Here is a 15,602-nt window from a genome sequence, read left to right as displayed (position 1 = left end):
TTTTGTGATGATTCAATTTTGGGTTTGAAAAAATGCTCACTGTTTGAAATTTGAAATTCTGTTGATTTTCCATTCAGGGTGAACAAAAATATCTCTAGGATTCCCATTTTTTTAATGGCGTTGTTAAGGTAAATTTTCGTTATCCTTCTTGCAGATTAATTTTCGATGGATTATGTCTTCTGAGTAGTATACAAGCCGGACATTGTATCTTTGAGAAAGTTTATGGTGTATAGTTTATGCATAAGTTTATTTTGGGAGTGTTATATAACCGTATATGGAGCTTCGTGGTGCATGCACTGGAAATTTTCTGATTTAGGATATTTCGATTTCCTCCCTGTAGTTGTTTTATGTATGGTGGATGAATTGAATTTGGAAGGAAACCAACTCAATGGTTGTCTTTTTCTTTTTTATTTATTGCAAGAATGCTACTATAAGAATGGCATATTTTATCGTATGACTGTCATTGAAGATTTATCTTGAATCTGGACAGGTTTTTGTCAATTGTTATTTACGAAGGTTGTGACTGTTCGTGCTGGCACCAAAATAAAGTTTGTAGAAGGTTGCTGACTGACGATAACAGGTAGCTTGCAATTTTTATTTTAATGAATCTTATTAAATGCATTTGAGTACCACATAAATTTAATCAATTATTTTAGCAATTAGGAAAATCACTCTCTTCACTAAAACTGTTATTCATTTACATTAACAACTTTTATTTTTCCAAATTGTAACAGAGAAGCATGTATATCATGAAAAATAAAAGACGGAAGTTCTGAAGTGACGACCAAGAAAGTTTAGAAGTGTAATATAGTTGTAAACAGGAATGTAAACCAGGGATGAAAAATGTTAATATAATTCTAATTCTGTATGACTCATTTGCGAATTTTATCTAAATTTGAATAATCTTTTATCTACGTGTATAGTTACATTTGTGATTTGTTGTTTATGTGGTAAAAAAATAAGATGGCTTTATACTTTTTTATGAGACTTAATTTTGAGTTTTGAATTTGAGTTCTCATGCAAGAAGAAAGGTCACTTGAGTTTTGAGTTCCCATATATTTTCATTGTTTCATTTATACATCTGTTGGAAGATTGGAGGGGATTGGGAGGTAGATGAGTGAGACTTCTGAAGGTTACACAGAAATAAATGGGAATATTCTGTTATTAGAAGCAATAACATAGAGTTAGGCCAACTAAAATGGCTGGACAGAAAAAATGGTCCTAATTGTTCACTCTCTAATGATGTTGGCAAGTAACGTTGATTGTTCTAAACGCTGGCGGTGCTTCTGCTTTCCACAATGTAAGCCCAAGATTATGCAATGGTGCTCAATTTGGATTTGTTGCATAGCTAGAAAGATGATCTTGTAGGAATTGTTGAAGACAGTTATATGCCAAGGTATTGATTCTTTCCAATCCCAGTTTTAAAAAATAGTCAGATTTATATATATTTTGCATCATTATAATTAGTCTACTTGGGTTATCTTAAGAGTACAGAGAACAGCCAACTACATGGGGAATAAATCTTTCTTATAGCATGCATATCCATATATAGCAAGCAAAGTTTCACTTCGTTGGTTCTTAGGCACTAGTCCGTCTTTCCTCATGAATTCTTGGCATCTTATTTTCTTCTTCTTATTGGGGTGTTTTACAGCACTTCAAGGAGCTTCCTTAGTTTGTTGTCAAGGCTGGTTCAATTTTAAGTAATATTTATGGTGTAGATTTGGAAAATAAACTTGAGGTATTAATTTTTCAGAGATAGTTTATGCTTGAAATTAGCCGTGTTTTTATGTCTTCCAACATTCTGTTCGTGCATGTTTGGTCTCTGAGATTTTGTTTTTAGCCATTGTTGATTTATAGTTTATGTCTCCTTTGGCTACATATTGACACATGTTTATTCTCAGCATTTTTTTTGTTGGGCTAAGTGGTTTGGTGAGTTCTGTATTTATTATTTAATCTTAGGGGCTATTTTAAGTAAAAATGAAATGTTGGCATTGATATAGCATATGGCACACTTAATCCACACTCCTATATTCTGTCTTCTTGCTTCCATTGCAACACTCTGCATGTCCCACCCAATGGTTTTTTTAATAATGATGTAGTTAAAACGCAATTAGGTGCTCTATCAAGTATGTTTTGTTTATAGTAGTGGTAGTTGCAAGGAAATGAAATATTTGTGTAGATAATTGGTAGTTTAAATATACAGAAATAGAGAATAATTATAAATGGAGCACCTAGGATATTTAACATTGATTTCTTTTCCATGTAATTTTTCTCATGTTTAACATCTGCTTTTGTTTAAGCATTTGATTCAAGTGCTATTTTTATTAGTGTTAATTTCGGGTTGCATATCCACAAACTAACCTAGTTTATTTTGCTTAGTGCTGATGTATAAGTAGAACTCTCATTGCATCAACTTGAACAAACATTCTTCTGCTTAGTTGCTAAGCCTGTTAATTTTTATGCTCTATTTGCCTTCTCCATTTCCAGTTGAATGAATTGGTTAAAGTGTCTTACTATATAACTTTCTTTTGTATGATCCTATACTATATATCTCTGTTGTTGCACTAGATTTAACCTTGGTTTTTGACTAATGTCTAATGGTGAACCATGCAGTGCTTTTATTGAGGAGTTTCAGAACTGGGACATGGCATGGGCTTTGCCTGCATTATATGTCACACTTATGAGATTAGGGTTCTAGCTGTGAGGGTAAGACCAATAATTTAGTTTTGTTTAAATAACGAGATATATGCTTTATTTCGTAATTGGTTGTTGATATCTTGGGAAGACAGATCAACTAAGGTTGTTATGCGTAGTTTTGTAGACTGGTTTTTTCTTTATTGAACATTAGCATGTAAATATATAGTGATATGGATGAGAATATATTTTTATATATTTCACGCATTTAACACAATTTTAAAACCTGCGGCATCGCGCGGGCTCAATTTCTAATAATTCCTATTGGATAAGAGTTGTTGATTGAGTATACAAACTGAAGAGTTTGTATCTAAAGAGGAAACATGACACGGTCTAACAGAATTATGACACAGAAGAAAAGAAAGAAGTAGCCTTGGAAATAAGAAAAGCAGTCTTGGAATTATTATCAGCATCATCAATTCCGGATGGTGAAGCAGCACTACTAGTACTACTACTACTTGATGAATCTGCAAAACTGTTCCCCACAGACATAGCCCTCACAACCTGCTCGCTCACGCTCGTGCCTCTTTTGCAATAGCTGGCAAAGTCCTCGCAGTTTTTTTTAAGCAAATCGTATTCACCGAAACCCGTCCCATGAGTCGGATCCTTGTTGAAAATCTCTGAGGCACGACGAACCGTTTCGCCTCTCGGATCACAACTCTCAGTGCTGCAAGTCCCCTTGTGTTTGAATTTGAAGCGATCGTGAGACACGTTGTATTCGAATCGAAGAAGGCCGTGACCTTTCAGGAAGCAATCGACGCAGGTTTTCAGCACGCCGCGTGCCGTGTTTGGGTCGTTCTTGCAGTCGCTGCATTGAGGCTCTCTCGTACTTCTTGTTTTTTCCTTTGTTGCAACAAAATGAATAACCCTACCTTCCCCCACGTATATACCTGCATCCATGCAACCATGCCTTAAATATATATACACATATATGCTTAAAGTGGGATTTATGCATATATCTGTAAATTTTTGTTATTTGGATTGAATAAATTAAGCAAATTCAAGGCACATAAATAAACGAGAGCGTGTAAAACGAGAAAAAGAATGCAAAATTTTTATTTTTTTTGTAATTAAATAATCACCATGGTGGGAGTATGCATGCGCTTTTCTATAAGCATATATGTGATCTCCCGGCTGGAGCTCCTCCCTGGAAATCCTGTTTGACAATAGACTCATCTCTCTCTCTCTCTCTAGGCTAGCATTCAGCACTCCAATTATCTTCTGTTAAATTGAAGATCCCCTCACTCAAGTTAACATATATATATGCGCATCGTAGCCACCCACCGCAGTCTTTTTAGAAGAAAAGGAAATGGCTTCATTTCTCTCTCAGTGAAGTTTCTCACAACTTGCCACTTCAACCTCGACTTAGCCCTTGTTATTACCAGGAACTCACCCAAGACTTGGTCTTTACTAGACTTTTACACTTGGTTGAAATATTCCACTACGCGTTGTTTGGCAAATTTGGTGTTTGGTGTGATTATGTACAATTTAATCACCCGATCTATAAGGGTAGCTAGCCTGTTTTTATATAGTTTTAATAGACTCAAGACCAAAAAAAAGATTGGGCCGAATTTAATTTCAATTCAATTAAGAGAACTAACAGTAAGTAATTACTGGATTACAGAGTATCCATTGCTTCGAATTCGAATTTGATCTCCTTCCATACTTCACAAGCAGCAGCTTCCGAACTCCATTTACTAGCCTCACGAATAATTTCATTACCCTAAAAAAAAATCAACTTTTGACCAACATATTACTTTCTTTTGTGGACTGTAACTGATCCTAACTGTTAAAAATGAATCACACATTAATGAGGAGAGAGACCTTGTTGGGGCTTATAAGTAAGTTGGGCTCATTCCTATATTGCCAATTAATTTTAGGGAGTTTTAACAAAATACTCCCGATACTGTTTACTTTTAACGAAAAACCACATTTTTACCTTTAACTGTCACTATTCACTATACCTTTAAAAAGAGCTTTTCATTAAAATAGAAGTTTTTTTTGGACTTTTCGTTAGTTTTCCTTTAATTTTATGGTGGAACCCCAAACCCCAACTTTCTTCAATAACTATAAAGCCTAAATTTTAGACTCAGCAATTTTTTGCACAACCCATTAACACACGACATAACATTGCACGACCCATTAACACTCGGCATAGCATAACACGAAAATAACAGACTTTGAGTCAACTCGTTAACGAGTCAGGTCGTGATTGGGTCACCCTTTAATAACTCAATAAAATATTATTTGTCAGACCTAGACATTAGGCATGACAACTTCTTACATAACTCATTAACCTAACACAAAAGGACACAACCGTTAACAAATTGGGTGGTTATCAGGTCACCTATTAAGAACCAGTTAAGATAACAAATTTGATACAACACGACTTGTTAAGATAACGAGTATAATATGAAAATGATATGAGTTCGGTTTGGGTGCTCCAGGCTAATCAATTTCTTTTTTATGCTTCTCATCTCTTCAACTTCTTTTAAACTTAAGATTTTTTGATTGTTGAATGTTAACACATAATGGAAATTTATAATCATGTTGCACATGTTGTAGAGTCTTATTGGGTATTGGGTCCCACATATGTTTTAGGATGCGACCTATAAGTTTTAAGAAGAAAAAAGAGTCTACAAATGAAATTGAAACACATTTTGAGTTTCAGGGACTAAGGTGATGACTTTTGAGTTATAGAGGCAAAATGAGATCAAAATCAAGTTCCAAATGACAAAATGAGATAAAAAATTGTCGTAACTAAAAATAAGCCAAGAATAAACAAGCCGTATGATATGCTGGGCCTACAGCGGCCAAGTTGAACTAAGAACGAAGCACAGGGTGGGAGAAGACGAGGCCCAAAACTTCCGACCCAATACGAAAGACACACTCGGGTTTTCTCCTATCTATCATAAACCCTAGCTCTCACAGTCGTTGTTGAGGCCTGATAAGGACCAGATCCGGATCCAGATCTCAAACCTGCAAGTAGCTCAGATAGAGAGGGAAACAATGGTGGAAGAAGATAGAGAGAGGAGAGGGAAGCCGAAGCCAATATTTCTAAATTGATAGTTTTTAATTCCAAATACAAAATCCGTCTCCCACAAGCTCCATATGAGCCTTTAATACATTATTTCAATTCAACTCATGCCACCTGTCACTACTTAACTACTAATCACCCACTTAAGGACTAACCCTGATATTACTTCTACTAAGTGAATTAACCTATCACTTATTATATTCATATCATTACCCTTCCCTTAGAGAACAACCTTGTCCTCAAGGTTTAAAAAACAAAGTTGGGAAATCTGGCAGTGAATTCATCATAGTCTTCCCAGGTAGCTTCCTTGTCCGACAAACCCTCCCACAACACCAAGACTTGGACTCCCGCAACATCACCCTTCTTGTACATACGCCTCTGCAGCACACTCTGTGGTTTCTTCACGTCCAAACCATCCGTGACTTGCTCTGGTAAAGCAGCTAGAGGAGTGATCTGAGAACCCACATTTTTCTTCAAACAACTCACATGGAATACAGGATGGATTTTGGTACCCTCAGGAAGCTTAAGTTTGTAAGCTACTTTGCCAATTCGTTCCATCACTTCAAATGGCCCATAGAACTTAGGGTGTAACTTGTGGAAGGTATGAGAGTTTAATGACTGCAGCTGATAAGGTATCAACCGCAAGAACACCCAATCTCCCACTGTAAACTCTCTCTCAGTGCGATGTTTATCAGCTTGATTCTTCATTCGAGTTTGAGCCCATACCAGATTAGATTTCAACAATGCAAGCATCTGATCTCGCTCCAATAGAGCGTGCTCCACAACTTCCAGTTTAGCCGTGCCCCGTTCATAGGTGATAACAAGTGGATGAGGAATACCATACACAATCTCAAATGGAGTGAGCTTGGCAGATGTGTGGTATGAGGTATTATAACTCCATTCAGCCCACGAAAGCCAATTCACCCACTTCTTTGGTTGATAGCCCACAAAACACCTCAAGTATGTTTCTAAGCACCGGTTCATGACTTCGGTTTGCCCGTCACTTTGGGGATGATATCCAGAACTCATGCGCAATTTAGAGCCCTGCAACTTGAAGAATTCTTGCCAAAATTGACTGAGGAACACAGAGTCTCGATCACTAACTATATTAGAGGGCATGCCATGAAGCTTAAACACATGATCCACAAATAGGTGGGCTACACTAGCTGTAGTGAATGGATGAGAGAGTGCAATGAAATGAGCAAACTTAGACAACCTGTCAACAACCACCATTATCACAGTCTTGCCCTTGCAGTTCGGTAAACCGACAATGAAATCCATGCTGATGCTAGTCCATATTTTCTCTGGAATAGGAAGAGGTTGAAGTAAATCTGGTGGAGCTATTGTTTCGTATTTTTTTTGTTGGCAAACAACACATTCTGACACAAAGGCCTTAATATCTTGCTTCATGCCCTGCCAATAAAAACACCGTTTAAGCCGTTGGTAGGTTTTAAGCACCCCTTGATGTCCGGCAGTGGGCGTGCAATGATGTTCCTCCAGCACTTTGGGCTTCCAACTCGAAGTAGGACTAAGAACAATGCATCCCTTGTACTTCAGGAATCCATTATCCAAGTGAAACGCATGATGGGCACCCGTCGAAAGGTCGGCCGATAAGTGAGCCACTTCCTGTGATTTATTCTTAATCCAGGGATCAAGCTCCAACTCTCTCCTTAATTCATCTAATCACCCAAAATAGGGATAGGTGATAGCCCTACATTCCAACATTTTAATTGACACTTCCACAGGTACATCGGAGCTATCCTTGGGCAGGGGAATTCTTGATAAGGCTTCAGCCACCACATTTTCCTTGCCATGTTTGTACTGAATTTCATAGTCATAACCAAGCAACTTGGAAACCCACTTTTGCTGGAAAGCAGTGTTGGCTCGATGATGCAGGAAATATTTAAGGCTGTTGTGATCAGTCTTAATGATGAAGTGTCTACCCTGCAAGTAGTTCTGCCACTTTTTAATTGCATATACTATAGCAATAAGCTCCCTCTCGTAGGTTGAAAGGGCTTGATTTTTTGGTTGTATTTTTTTATTTTTAAACTCTCACTCATGAACATAACAACTATTTACGTCAAGGGTAATGCTAGAGAGACTAAATCTATAAATTTAATCTACCTAGTATTACTCCTATATAAAATTTGAACTTGGAAATTTGAGGTCTCAAATTTCAAGTTTTTATTCACACGAAAAATTCTAAGTCTCTATGCTTATGAATTCAAATGATGCATGTTAATTTATGAATTCTAATTTTTACCAAATTTCAAGTTTATTTTCTCACATCTAAATATCATAGTGTGTGTTAGTATATATGCCACATTCCTGATCATGATGAAGAATCTGTAAAAATATGAACGGTGAGAAGTTAAAGAACAGAAGGCAGGTTTTTCACTATAATTGCTTGCCCTCAACGTTGTAGGGTGCAATCTATTTATAATGATTTCCATATTACATCAGGGTTTCAAAAACCCTATTTACAAGTGTACAATTCAAAATTCAAACAAACCTAACATAATTCCCATTGGAGAAGAATCTATTTATAATGATTTCCATATTACATCAGGGTTTCAAAAACCCTATTTACAAGTGTGTAATTCAAAATTCAAAAGTCAAACAAACCTAACATAATTCCCATTGGATAAGAGTTGTTGACTGAGTATACAAACTGAAGAGTTTGTATCTAAAGAGGAAACATGACATGGTCTAACAGGGAATTGGATCCTCTCCTGAGCAGGATCCTCTTGACCCACTAACACGGGTCATTGGATTTTGATCCAACGGCTACAATTACTATAATTTTTAGAGGGCGCCTGTTTGTAGCCGTTTGATCAAAATCCAATGGTTCGTATTGTTGGGTCAGGAGGATCCTAATCTCCTGCTCAAGAGAGGATCCAATTCCGTCTAACATAATCAAGACTCAGAAGAAAAGAAAGAAGTAGCCATGGAAATAAGAAAAGCAGTCTTGGAAGTAGTACCATCATCAATTCTGGATGGGGAAGCAGCACTACTAGTACTACTACTATTTGTTGAATCTGCAAAACTATTCCCCACAGACGTAGCCCTCACAACCTGCTCGCTCACGCTCGTGCCTCTTTTGCAATAGCTGGCAAAGTCCTCGCAGTTGTTTTTAAGCAAATTGTATTCACCGAAACCCGTCCCAAGAGTCGGATCCTTGTCGAAAATCTCTGAGGCACGACGAACCGTTTCGCCTCCCGGATAACAACTCTCAGTGCTGCAAGTCCCCTTGTTTTTGATATTGAAGCGATCGTGAGACACGTTGTATTCGAATCGAAAAAGGCCGTGACCTTTCAGGAAGCAATCGACGCAGGTTTTCACCACTCCGCGTGCCGTGTTTGGGTCGTTCTTGCATTCGCTGCATCGAGGCTTTCTCTTACTACTTGTTTTCCCTTTTCCCTTTGTTTTAACAAAATGAATAACCCTACCTTCCCCCACGTATATACCTGCATGCATGCAACCATGCCATAAATATATATACACAATATGCTTAAAGTGGGATTTATGCATATATCTGTAAATTTTTGTTATATGGATTGAAAATAAAAGGAAAACTAATAAAAATGGCTTGAAAACTTTAAGTTTTAACGATAAGGACAAAATAAGGGTAGAGTGAATAGTATCAGGATTGATTTTTTAGTGTAAAAATGTGGTTTTTCGTTAAAGTGAACAGTACTGGAAGCTTTTCGTTAAAGTTCCCGTAAATAAATGAGAGCATGCAAAAAGAGAAAAAAAATGCAAAATTTTTAAATTTTTTGTAATTAAATAATCACCATGGTGGGAGTATGTATGCAGTTTTCTATAAGTATAGATGTGATCTCCCGGCTGGAGCTCCTCCTTGGAAATCCTGTTTGACAATAGACTCATATCTCTCTCTCTCTCTCTCTCTAGGTTGGCATTCAGCACTCCAAAGGTTGGCATTCAGCACTCCAATTATCTTCTGTTAAATTGAAGATCCCCTCACTCAAGATAACATATATATATATGAGCATCGTATCCACCCACTGAAGTCTTTTTTAGAAGAAAACGAAATGGTTCATGTCTCTCTCGGTGAAGTTTCTCACAGCTTGCCACCTTCAACCTCGACTTAGTCCTAGGTCTTCATTAGACTTTCACAGTTGGTTGGATTATTCAACTTCGCGTTGTTTGACATCATGTCGGATTCGGTGTTTAGTGTTATTATGTACAATTTAATCACCCGATCGATAAGGGTACGTAGCTAGCCTGTTTTTATGTAGTTTTAATACACTCAAGACCCAAAAAAAAAAAAAAATCAACTTTTGACCAACATATTACTTTCTTTTGTGGGCTGTAACTGATTCTAACTGTTAATAATGAATCTTACATTGATGAGAAGAGAGATATTGTTGGGGCTTATAAGTAAGTTGGGCTCATTCCCATTGTGAAATCTCGTTCTCGGATTTCACTGTTATAATCTACGTATTTGTACTATTGAGATTTTATATTATTTCTCGATAATTTATTTTAAATCGTTTGGATTATATTTTAATTAAACTAGTGACGAAGAGTGAAGTTTGGAAAATAATTATTTAAAATTCGTTGACCTTTTGAGGTCACAAGTAACATTTTCGAATAAGTCTCGAAGCCACGAGCGTACAGGCGAAAGCCGTTTGTGAGTTCGAGTTATAACAGTATAGTTACGGACGTTTGAAGTTGTGAAACTATAAATTGTGGGAATTATTTTAATTTCCACTTATGGCTAAAAGGCCCAAACATTTATTGGGATTAAAGGGACCGGATATTATAAGTGGAATTGGGCAAAAAAATTAAAAAGAGGAGAGGAAGAGAAAAAAAAACAAAAAAAAACAAAAAAAAAACAAAAAGGGGGAAGACTCTAGAGCATTCTGTCGTCCCTCTGTATCTCATTTTTTTTAGTGGGGGGTTGGAGAGGGAAGGAGGTCGTCACTTCCCACCACCTCCCCCAAATTCATCGCGTTGTTGATCACCATGACATCTTGCTTTCCTCCATCTATCAACCCCATCTCCCTATGGTATAAATCAACTCTACCACCCCAGCTTAAATCCAATTGTATAAGTGGAGACACAGGACAACAAGAACTGAAGGGAAGGAGAGAGGGTAAGAGAGAAGGCAGGGATGAGAAAAGAAAGAAGAGGGTCGCAGAAGGTGGGTTTGAATCATGAAATAAACATGATTTCGTATGTTGTTATCCAATGGGTGGAAAGCTTTGGTAATTATTCTCTGATTCTCTAAATTTCTTTTATGGTCATTATTGGATGCTATTATGGGAAATTAGTTTTATATGTAGTTGTTGTATGTGCAAGTTTTTATATGATATATGTTACAAAAGCTAGTTTTATACAAAAATACCTAAACCCTATTTTGGTATAATACCTGAAAGGGATATTTGTATAACATAATTAATTGGGTGGAGTCAATTGCATGTCATATATTAGCCACGTTTTTTTTCAAGACTAGTATTATGCAGATGCTTGCTTTTATCTATTATATACACAAAAGCTAAATGGGCTGCTTTGGTATAAAAGTTGAAATGACTATGCCATTTGTTGATTCACAAAACCGGAGGTCTTGGAACAACGTAAATCCGACTGTGAATCTGCATGAAATGTAAATAACACAAGATGTATCGTGGTTCACCCCAAGATTTGGGCTACGTCCACACTGATTGTATTTTGTGATAACTGAGAAGTGAGGGAGAGAGAGAGATCTGAGAGTGAGAGCGTTGAGAGGGTGAGGAGCCTTAGGAATTGGCCTCTCCTAATTGTGAGGGTGAGGGGTCATTTTATAGAATAAAGACTCATCACTTATTACATATTTGCCCATTCCTTTATCACATAATTACATTTAAGTTCCTCGAGTATTTGTACGAGATCTAAATACGATGCCCTAAATATGGTATAAACACTATTCTTGATTCAAAGATTGTTTTCACAACGTTCACATTGATACCTATGAACTCGTTTATTGTGTAGTAAAATATGACATAGGTATGCTCTGAAAACAACACTTAAGGAATGTCAAAATTTGCTTTTGAGCAAAAGTAAGCATATAATAGATGATATGGAAATAATTTGAGTCAAATTTGATCAATTACTCATAATTCGGTTCATTTGTGATCACTTGGTATTCTTCTTCCCATTACCTAGTGATGTGATTGGAAATTCCAATAATTTTGGTTGGAATTTTAGAACTTGATTTATCAATTTTAATATTTAGGCAACAAGACTTATGGCTTAAGGTTGATATTATTTTGAAAGGGAATGTGTCTAGAAATTTTGAGAAAAAATCGTAGTTACTACTATGTATAGCCAATGATGGTGGATGGTTTACCAATTATTGTAATTATTATGTTAGTATCTGTCTAACCAATAGTAAATGTGATTTGATAATTTAAAAAAAAAAGACACATTGAAATATGAAGGAAGCTTAAAAAAAAAACAATAATAAAAAAAAAACTAGTAGTATGCTTCAATAAAAAAAAAAGAAAAAAAAAAGAAAACTAGCCGTATACTTCAATTAAAAAAATACTTATTTTTAACTACATCTCCTAGAACTTAATTTTAATTTCACTTTGCTTTTTATAAAAGTCACCACTTTATTATTTGAAATTCAAAATTCGCTCCACTTTGCCACTTAGAACTCGATTTTAGTCCAATTTTGCCATCTAGAACTCAATTTTGATCTCATTTTGCCCATGAAACTTGAAAATTGTCATTATAAAACTCAAAAGTCGCTCCACATTGCCTTAAACCTGTTAATTTCTTATTTGAGTTCGGTTTGGGTGCTACAAGCTAATCAATTTCTTTTTTATGTTTCTCATCTCTTCAACTTCTTTTAAATTTAAGATTTTCTTATTGTTGAATGTTAACATATAATGGAAATTTATAATCATGTTGCACGTGTGGTACAGTCTTATTAGGTGTTGGGTCCCACATATGTTTCAGGATGCGACCTATAAGTTTTAAGAAGAAAATAGAGTCTACAAATCAAATTGAAACAAATTTTGAGTTTCAGGAACTAAAGTAGTGACTTTTGAGTTACTGAAGTAAAATGAGATTAAAATAGAGTTTCAATGGACATAGATAAAAATAAGCCAAGAATAAAAAGCCGTATGATGTGCTGGGCCTACAGGGGCCCAGTTGAAGAAACAAAGGGTGGGGGAAGACGAGGCCCAAAGCTTCCGGCCCAATACGAAAGACGGGTTTTCTGCTATCTATCATAAACCCTAGCTCGCACAGTCGTTGTTAAGGCGCGCGAGTGGAGGGAGTAAGAAAGCATTTCATCGCGAACTCAGATTTCAGGTTTTCCTCACTTTCCCTTTCCCTCTCTGTTTGTCCGTAGAAATCTTCGATTAATGTTTCTCATTTCATTGTTTTCTTCGTCTCACTTTTTTTGGGTCTCCAAAACCGAAGATTTTGGCGTTTAAATTTGCTTATGCTTAGATTTCTAGGGTTTTATTGCTTCTGATATGGTGTGGATTTTTCTTCATCTTGTTTTTGTATCCTTTTGGTCGCTGAGTTTTTTATCGGATTGGAATAATTATCGTGTGCTGGATTCTGTTTCTGCTAGCAATGTATTGCGTTTTCTGAACTTTATGATTTTTTTTTTTTTTTGAGAAAGATGAACTGTATGATTCTTATTTTTGAGGTTTAATGGGAGTTTTAACGAAAAGCCCGTAGTACTGTTCACTTTAACGAAAAACTATATTTTTACACCAAAAAGTCAATCATGTACAAACTCCAAGTTTTCAAGCCCTTTTCATTACTTGTGATTGATCCAGGGAGATGATTGTCTTTGTGTTTTTCGTTGGATATTCGGTTTTTGTTGTGTTATTTGTGCATTTGGAATTCGGTATTTGTTGTGTTATTTGTGCATTTGGAATTCTGAATTATGCGATTTGAGTACCTCGTAGGTAAGCCATGGTGAAGCACAACAACGTTATCCCGAGCTCTCACTTCAGGAAGCATTGGCAGAACTATGTCAAGACCTGGTTTAACCAACCTGCTAGGAAGACCAGGAGGAGAACTGGTGAGTTAAAGTAATCGTTTTTATCACCTTTTTTTCTTGTTTCTTAGCTTTTCATGCACTCTTTTTTGTGTGCCGTACTAAACATTCTCGCTCGTGTTATTTCACAAACGATAATTTGTAGTTTGACTGACTCGACTGTTTTGAAATATCATCAGCTCGCCAGAAGAAGGCTGTGAAAATCTTCCCTCGTCCAACCACTGGTCCCCTCCGTCCCATTGTTCACGGACAGACTCTGAAGTATAACATGAAAGTGAGAGCTGGTAGAGGCTTTACTCTTGAAGAATTGAAGGCAAGTTGAGTCGTTTTTCTTCAATGGTTAAACTTTTTGGAATTAGTGTTATTTACTCATAGATTCTGATTATGGTATTGCGTGTTTTACGTAAATCTTTGACATAGTGCTTCATTTCCTTCATTTATATTTTTGCTTCGGAATTAGAGTTGGAACTCATCCAGCTTGTATTTTCAGTTTTGAGCAGTTCGCCAGATTCCATAAAAATATAAACATGGTCTTAAAATTGGAATTGTTGATCAGCTTTATTTTGCTTCTGGCTTCCACCCATGCACTTTTATGTGACGATTTTAACAAGTTGTCTACCTTGTTTGCTTACCAGTCTGCTGGAATTCCAAAGAAACTTGCACCTACCATTGGAATTTCTGTTGATCATCGTAGGAAGAATCGTTCTCTGGAGGGTCTTCAAGCTAATGTTCAGCGTCTGAAGACATACAAGGCCAAATTAGTGGTCTTCCCAAGACGCGCTAAGCATACCAAGGTGATGTTAAGTGGTTGATGTAGAGTGGTTTAAGAAATTTGATTCTCTGTGGGCATGGTATCTTATCTGCACAAGTACCTTTTTTTTTTTGGCTACAGGCTGGTGATTCTTCCGCAGAGGAGCTTGCCAACGCCACCCAGCTCCAAGCTCCCTACCTTCCAATTGCACGTGAGAAGCCTACGGTTGAGCTTGTGAAGATTACTGATGAGCTGAAATCATTCAAGGCTTATGACAAACTCCGTGTGGAGAGGATGAACCAACGCCATGTTGGTGCCCGGCTCAAGAAAGCAGCAGAGGCCGAGAAGGAAGAGAAGAAGTAGAGAGAGAGAGCTTGGTTTTGGAAGGATTTTTGTTTAGGTTTTGATCTGTTTCCTGCCGGACTTGTTTCATGAACACATGAATTTCAGAGTATGTAAACCTAATTAATCCAAGTTAGGGAGATGCTGCCATGGCTCTTTGTTTTTGTATCCCTTTGGGTTTTGTGATTTGCAGAATCATTTTGTGTTTAAACCAGGCATTTTGGACCTGACCCGATCCTGATCCATTAATATTAGTATTTGGATGGATGCTTAATGGGTTGGGTGGATGATTAATGGGTCGGGTCGTTAATGGGTGAATCCGTTAACAATCCGTTAAATAATGGGTTACTTTGGATCAACCCGTTAGCATTCTTTAGTTGATGATGTTTTAGTAATTTCAATAAAATCTTAACAAAAAAAAAAAAAAAAGCTCTATGCAAAAAAATAAAATAAAATAATTGTTAACAGATGAAACGAATGATCTATTAAGCTAATGGATTGGATTCGGATGATCCGTTAGCTTAACGGGTCAAGTTCAAGTGACCTGTTAACTTAACAGGTCGGATTGAACCCGATCAAAATCCGATAAATCCGATCCGTTTACATGTCTAATTATGTTTTATGATGCATTTGATTTCGAATGATGCGGACTCACTAAGGGCTGGTTTGGTATTGCTGTGCTTTGAAAAAAAACTGCTGTGAGAATAGGCGGCTGTGCTGTGAGAATAAGCGGTTGTGAAATAAATCAGCAG

At 36.7% G+C, this 15,602-nt stretch overlaps 3 protein-coding genes across 3 annotated transcripts; 1 reads left to right on the top strand and 2 right to left on the bottom strand.

Moving 5' to 3' along the window:
• Window positions 1-2,868: 2,868 nt before the first annotated feature.
• LOC126632918 (protein LEAD-SENSITIVE 1-like) lies at window positions 2,869-3,938 on the bottom strand. The gene is made up of 2 exons (XM_050303457.1): window positions 3,777-3,938; window positions 2,869-3,584 (listed from the first exon to the last, which is right to left on the bottom strand). The coding sequence occupies exons 1-2, from the start codon at window positions 3,868-3,870 to the stop codon at window positions 3,037-3,039; spliced, it is 642 nt and encodes a 213-aa protein (XP_050159414.1). The 5' UTR covers window positions 3,871-3,938; the 3' UTR covers window positions 2,869-3,036.
• Window positions 3,939-8,587: 4,649 nt separating this feature from the next.
• On the bottom strand, window positions 8,588-9,665 carry LOC126632910 (protein LEAD-SENSITIVE 1-like). The gene is made up of 2 exons (XM_050303451.1): window positions 9,526-9,665; window positions 8,588-9,198 (listed from the first exon to the last, which is right to left on the bottom strand). The coding sequence occupies exons 1-2, from the start codon at window positions 9,617-9,619 to the stop codon at window positions 8,648-8,650; spliced, it is 645 nt and encodes a 214-aa protein (XP_050159408.1). The 5' UTR covers window positions 9,620-9,665; the 3' UTR covers window positions 8,588-8,647.
• Window positions 9,666-12,938: 3,273 nt separating this feature from the next.
• LOC126632942 (60S ribosomal protein L13-3-like) lies at window positions 12,939-15,018 on the top strand. The gene is made up of 5 exons (XM_050303485.1): window positions 12,939-13,054; window positions 13,666-13,781; window positions 13,937-14,070; window positions 14,393-14,551; window positions 14,650-15,018. Exons 2-5 carry the CDS (start codon window positions 13,673-13,675, stop codon window positions 14,869-14,871), a joined length of 624 nt encoding a protein of 207 aa, XP_050159442.1. The 5' UTR covers window positions 12,939-13,054; window positions 13,666-13,672; the 3' UTR covers window positions 14,872-15,018.
• Window positions 15,019-15,602: the final 584 nt, after the last annotated feature.

This window comes from Malus sylvestris, chromosome 1 (genome assembly GCF_916048215.2).
Source record: "Malus sylvestris chromosome 1, drMalSylv7.2, whole genome shotgun sequence".
In the NCBI taxonomy this organism is placed as follows: domain Eukaryota; kingdom Viridiplantae; phylum Streptophyta; class Magnoliopsida; order Rosales; family Rosaceae; genus Malus; species Malus sylvestris.
Note: the sequence above shows the minus strand (reverse complement) of the source record. Positions and strands in the feature narration are given on the sequence as shown.

What these genes read in the sequence shown, in the direction of transcription:
- LOC126632918 (XM_050303457.1), bottom strand. Translation starts at nt 3,870, where the DNA reads ATGAGTCTATTGTCAAACAGGATTTCCAGGGAGGAGCTCCAGCCGGGA. An exon ending in GCATGCATACTCCCACCATG is followed by an intron (nt 3,585 to 3,776) that starts GTGATTATTTAA and finishes GCATGGATGCAG; the next exon opens with GTATATACGTGGGGGAAGGT.
- LOC126632910 (XM_050303451.1), bottom strand. Translation starts at nt 9,619, where the DNA reads ATGAGTCTATTGTCAAACAGGATTTCCAAGGAGGAGCTCCAGCCGGGA. An exon ending in GCATACATACTCCCACCATG is followed by an intron (nt 9,199 to 9,525) that starts GTGATTATTTAA and finishes GCATGCATGCAG; the next exon opens with GTATATACGTGGGGGAAGGT.
- LOC126632942 (XM_050303485.1), top strand. Translation starts at nt 13,673, where the DNA reads ATGGTGAAGCACAACAACGTTATCCCGAGCTCTCACTTCAGGAAGCAT. An exon ending in GAAGACCAGGAGGAGAACTG is followed by an intron (nt 13,782 to 13,936) that starts GTGAGTTAAAGT and finishes AAATATCATCAG; the next exon opens with CTCGCCAGAAGAAGGCTGTG. An exon ending in GACGCGCTAAGCATACCAAG is followed by an intron (nt 14,552 to 14,649) that starts GTGATGTTAAGT and finishes TTTTGGCTACAG; the next exon opens with GCTGGTGATTCTTCCGCAGA.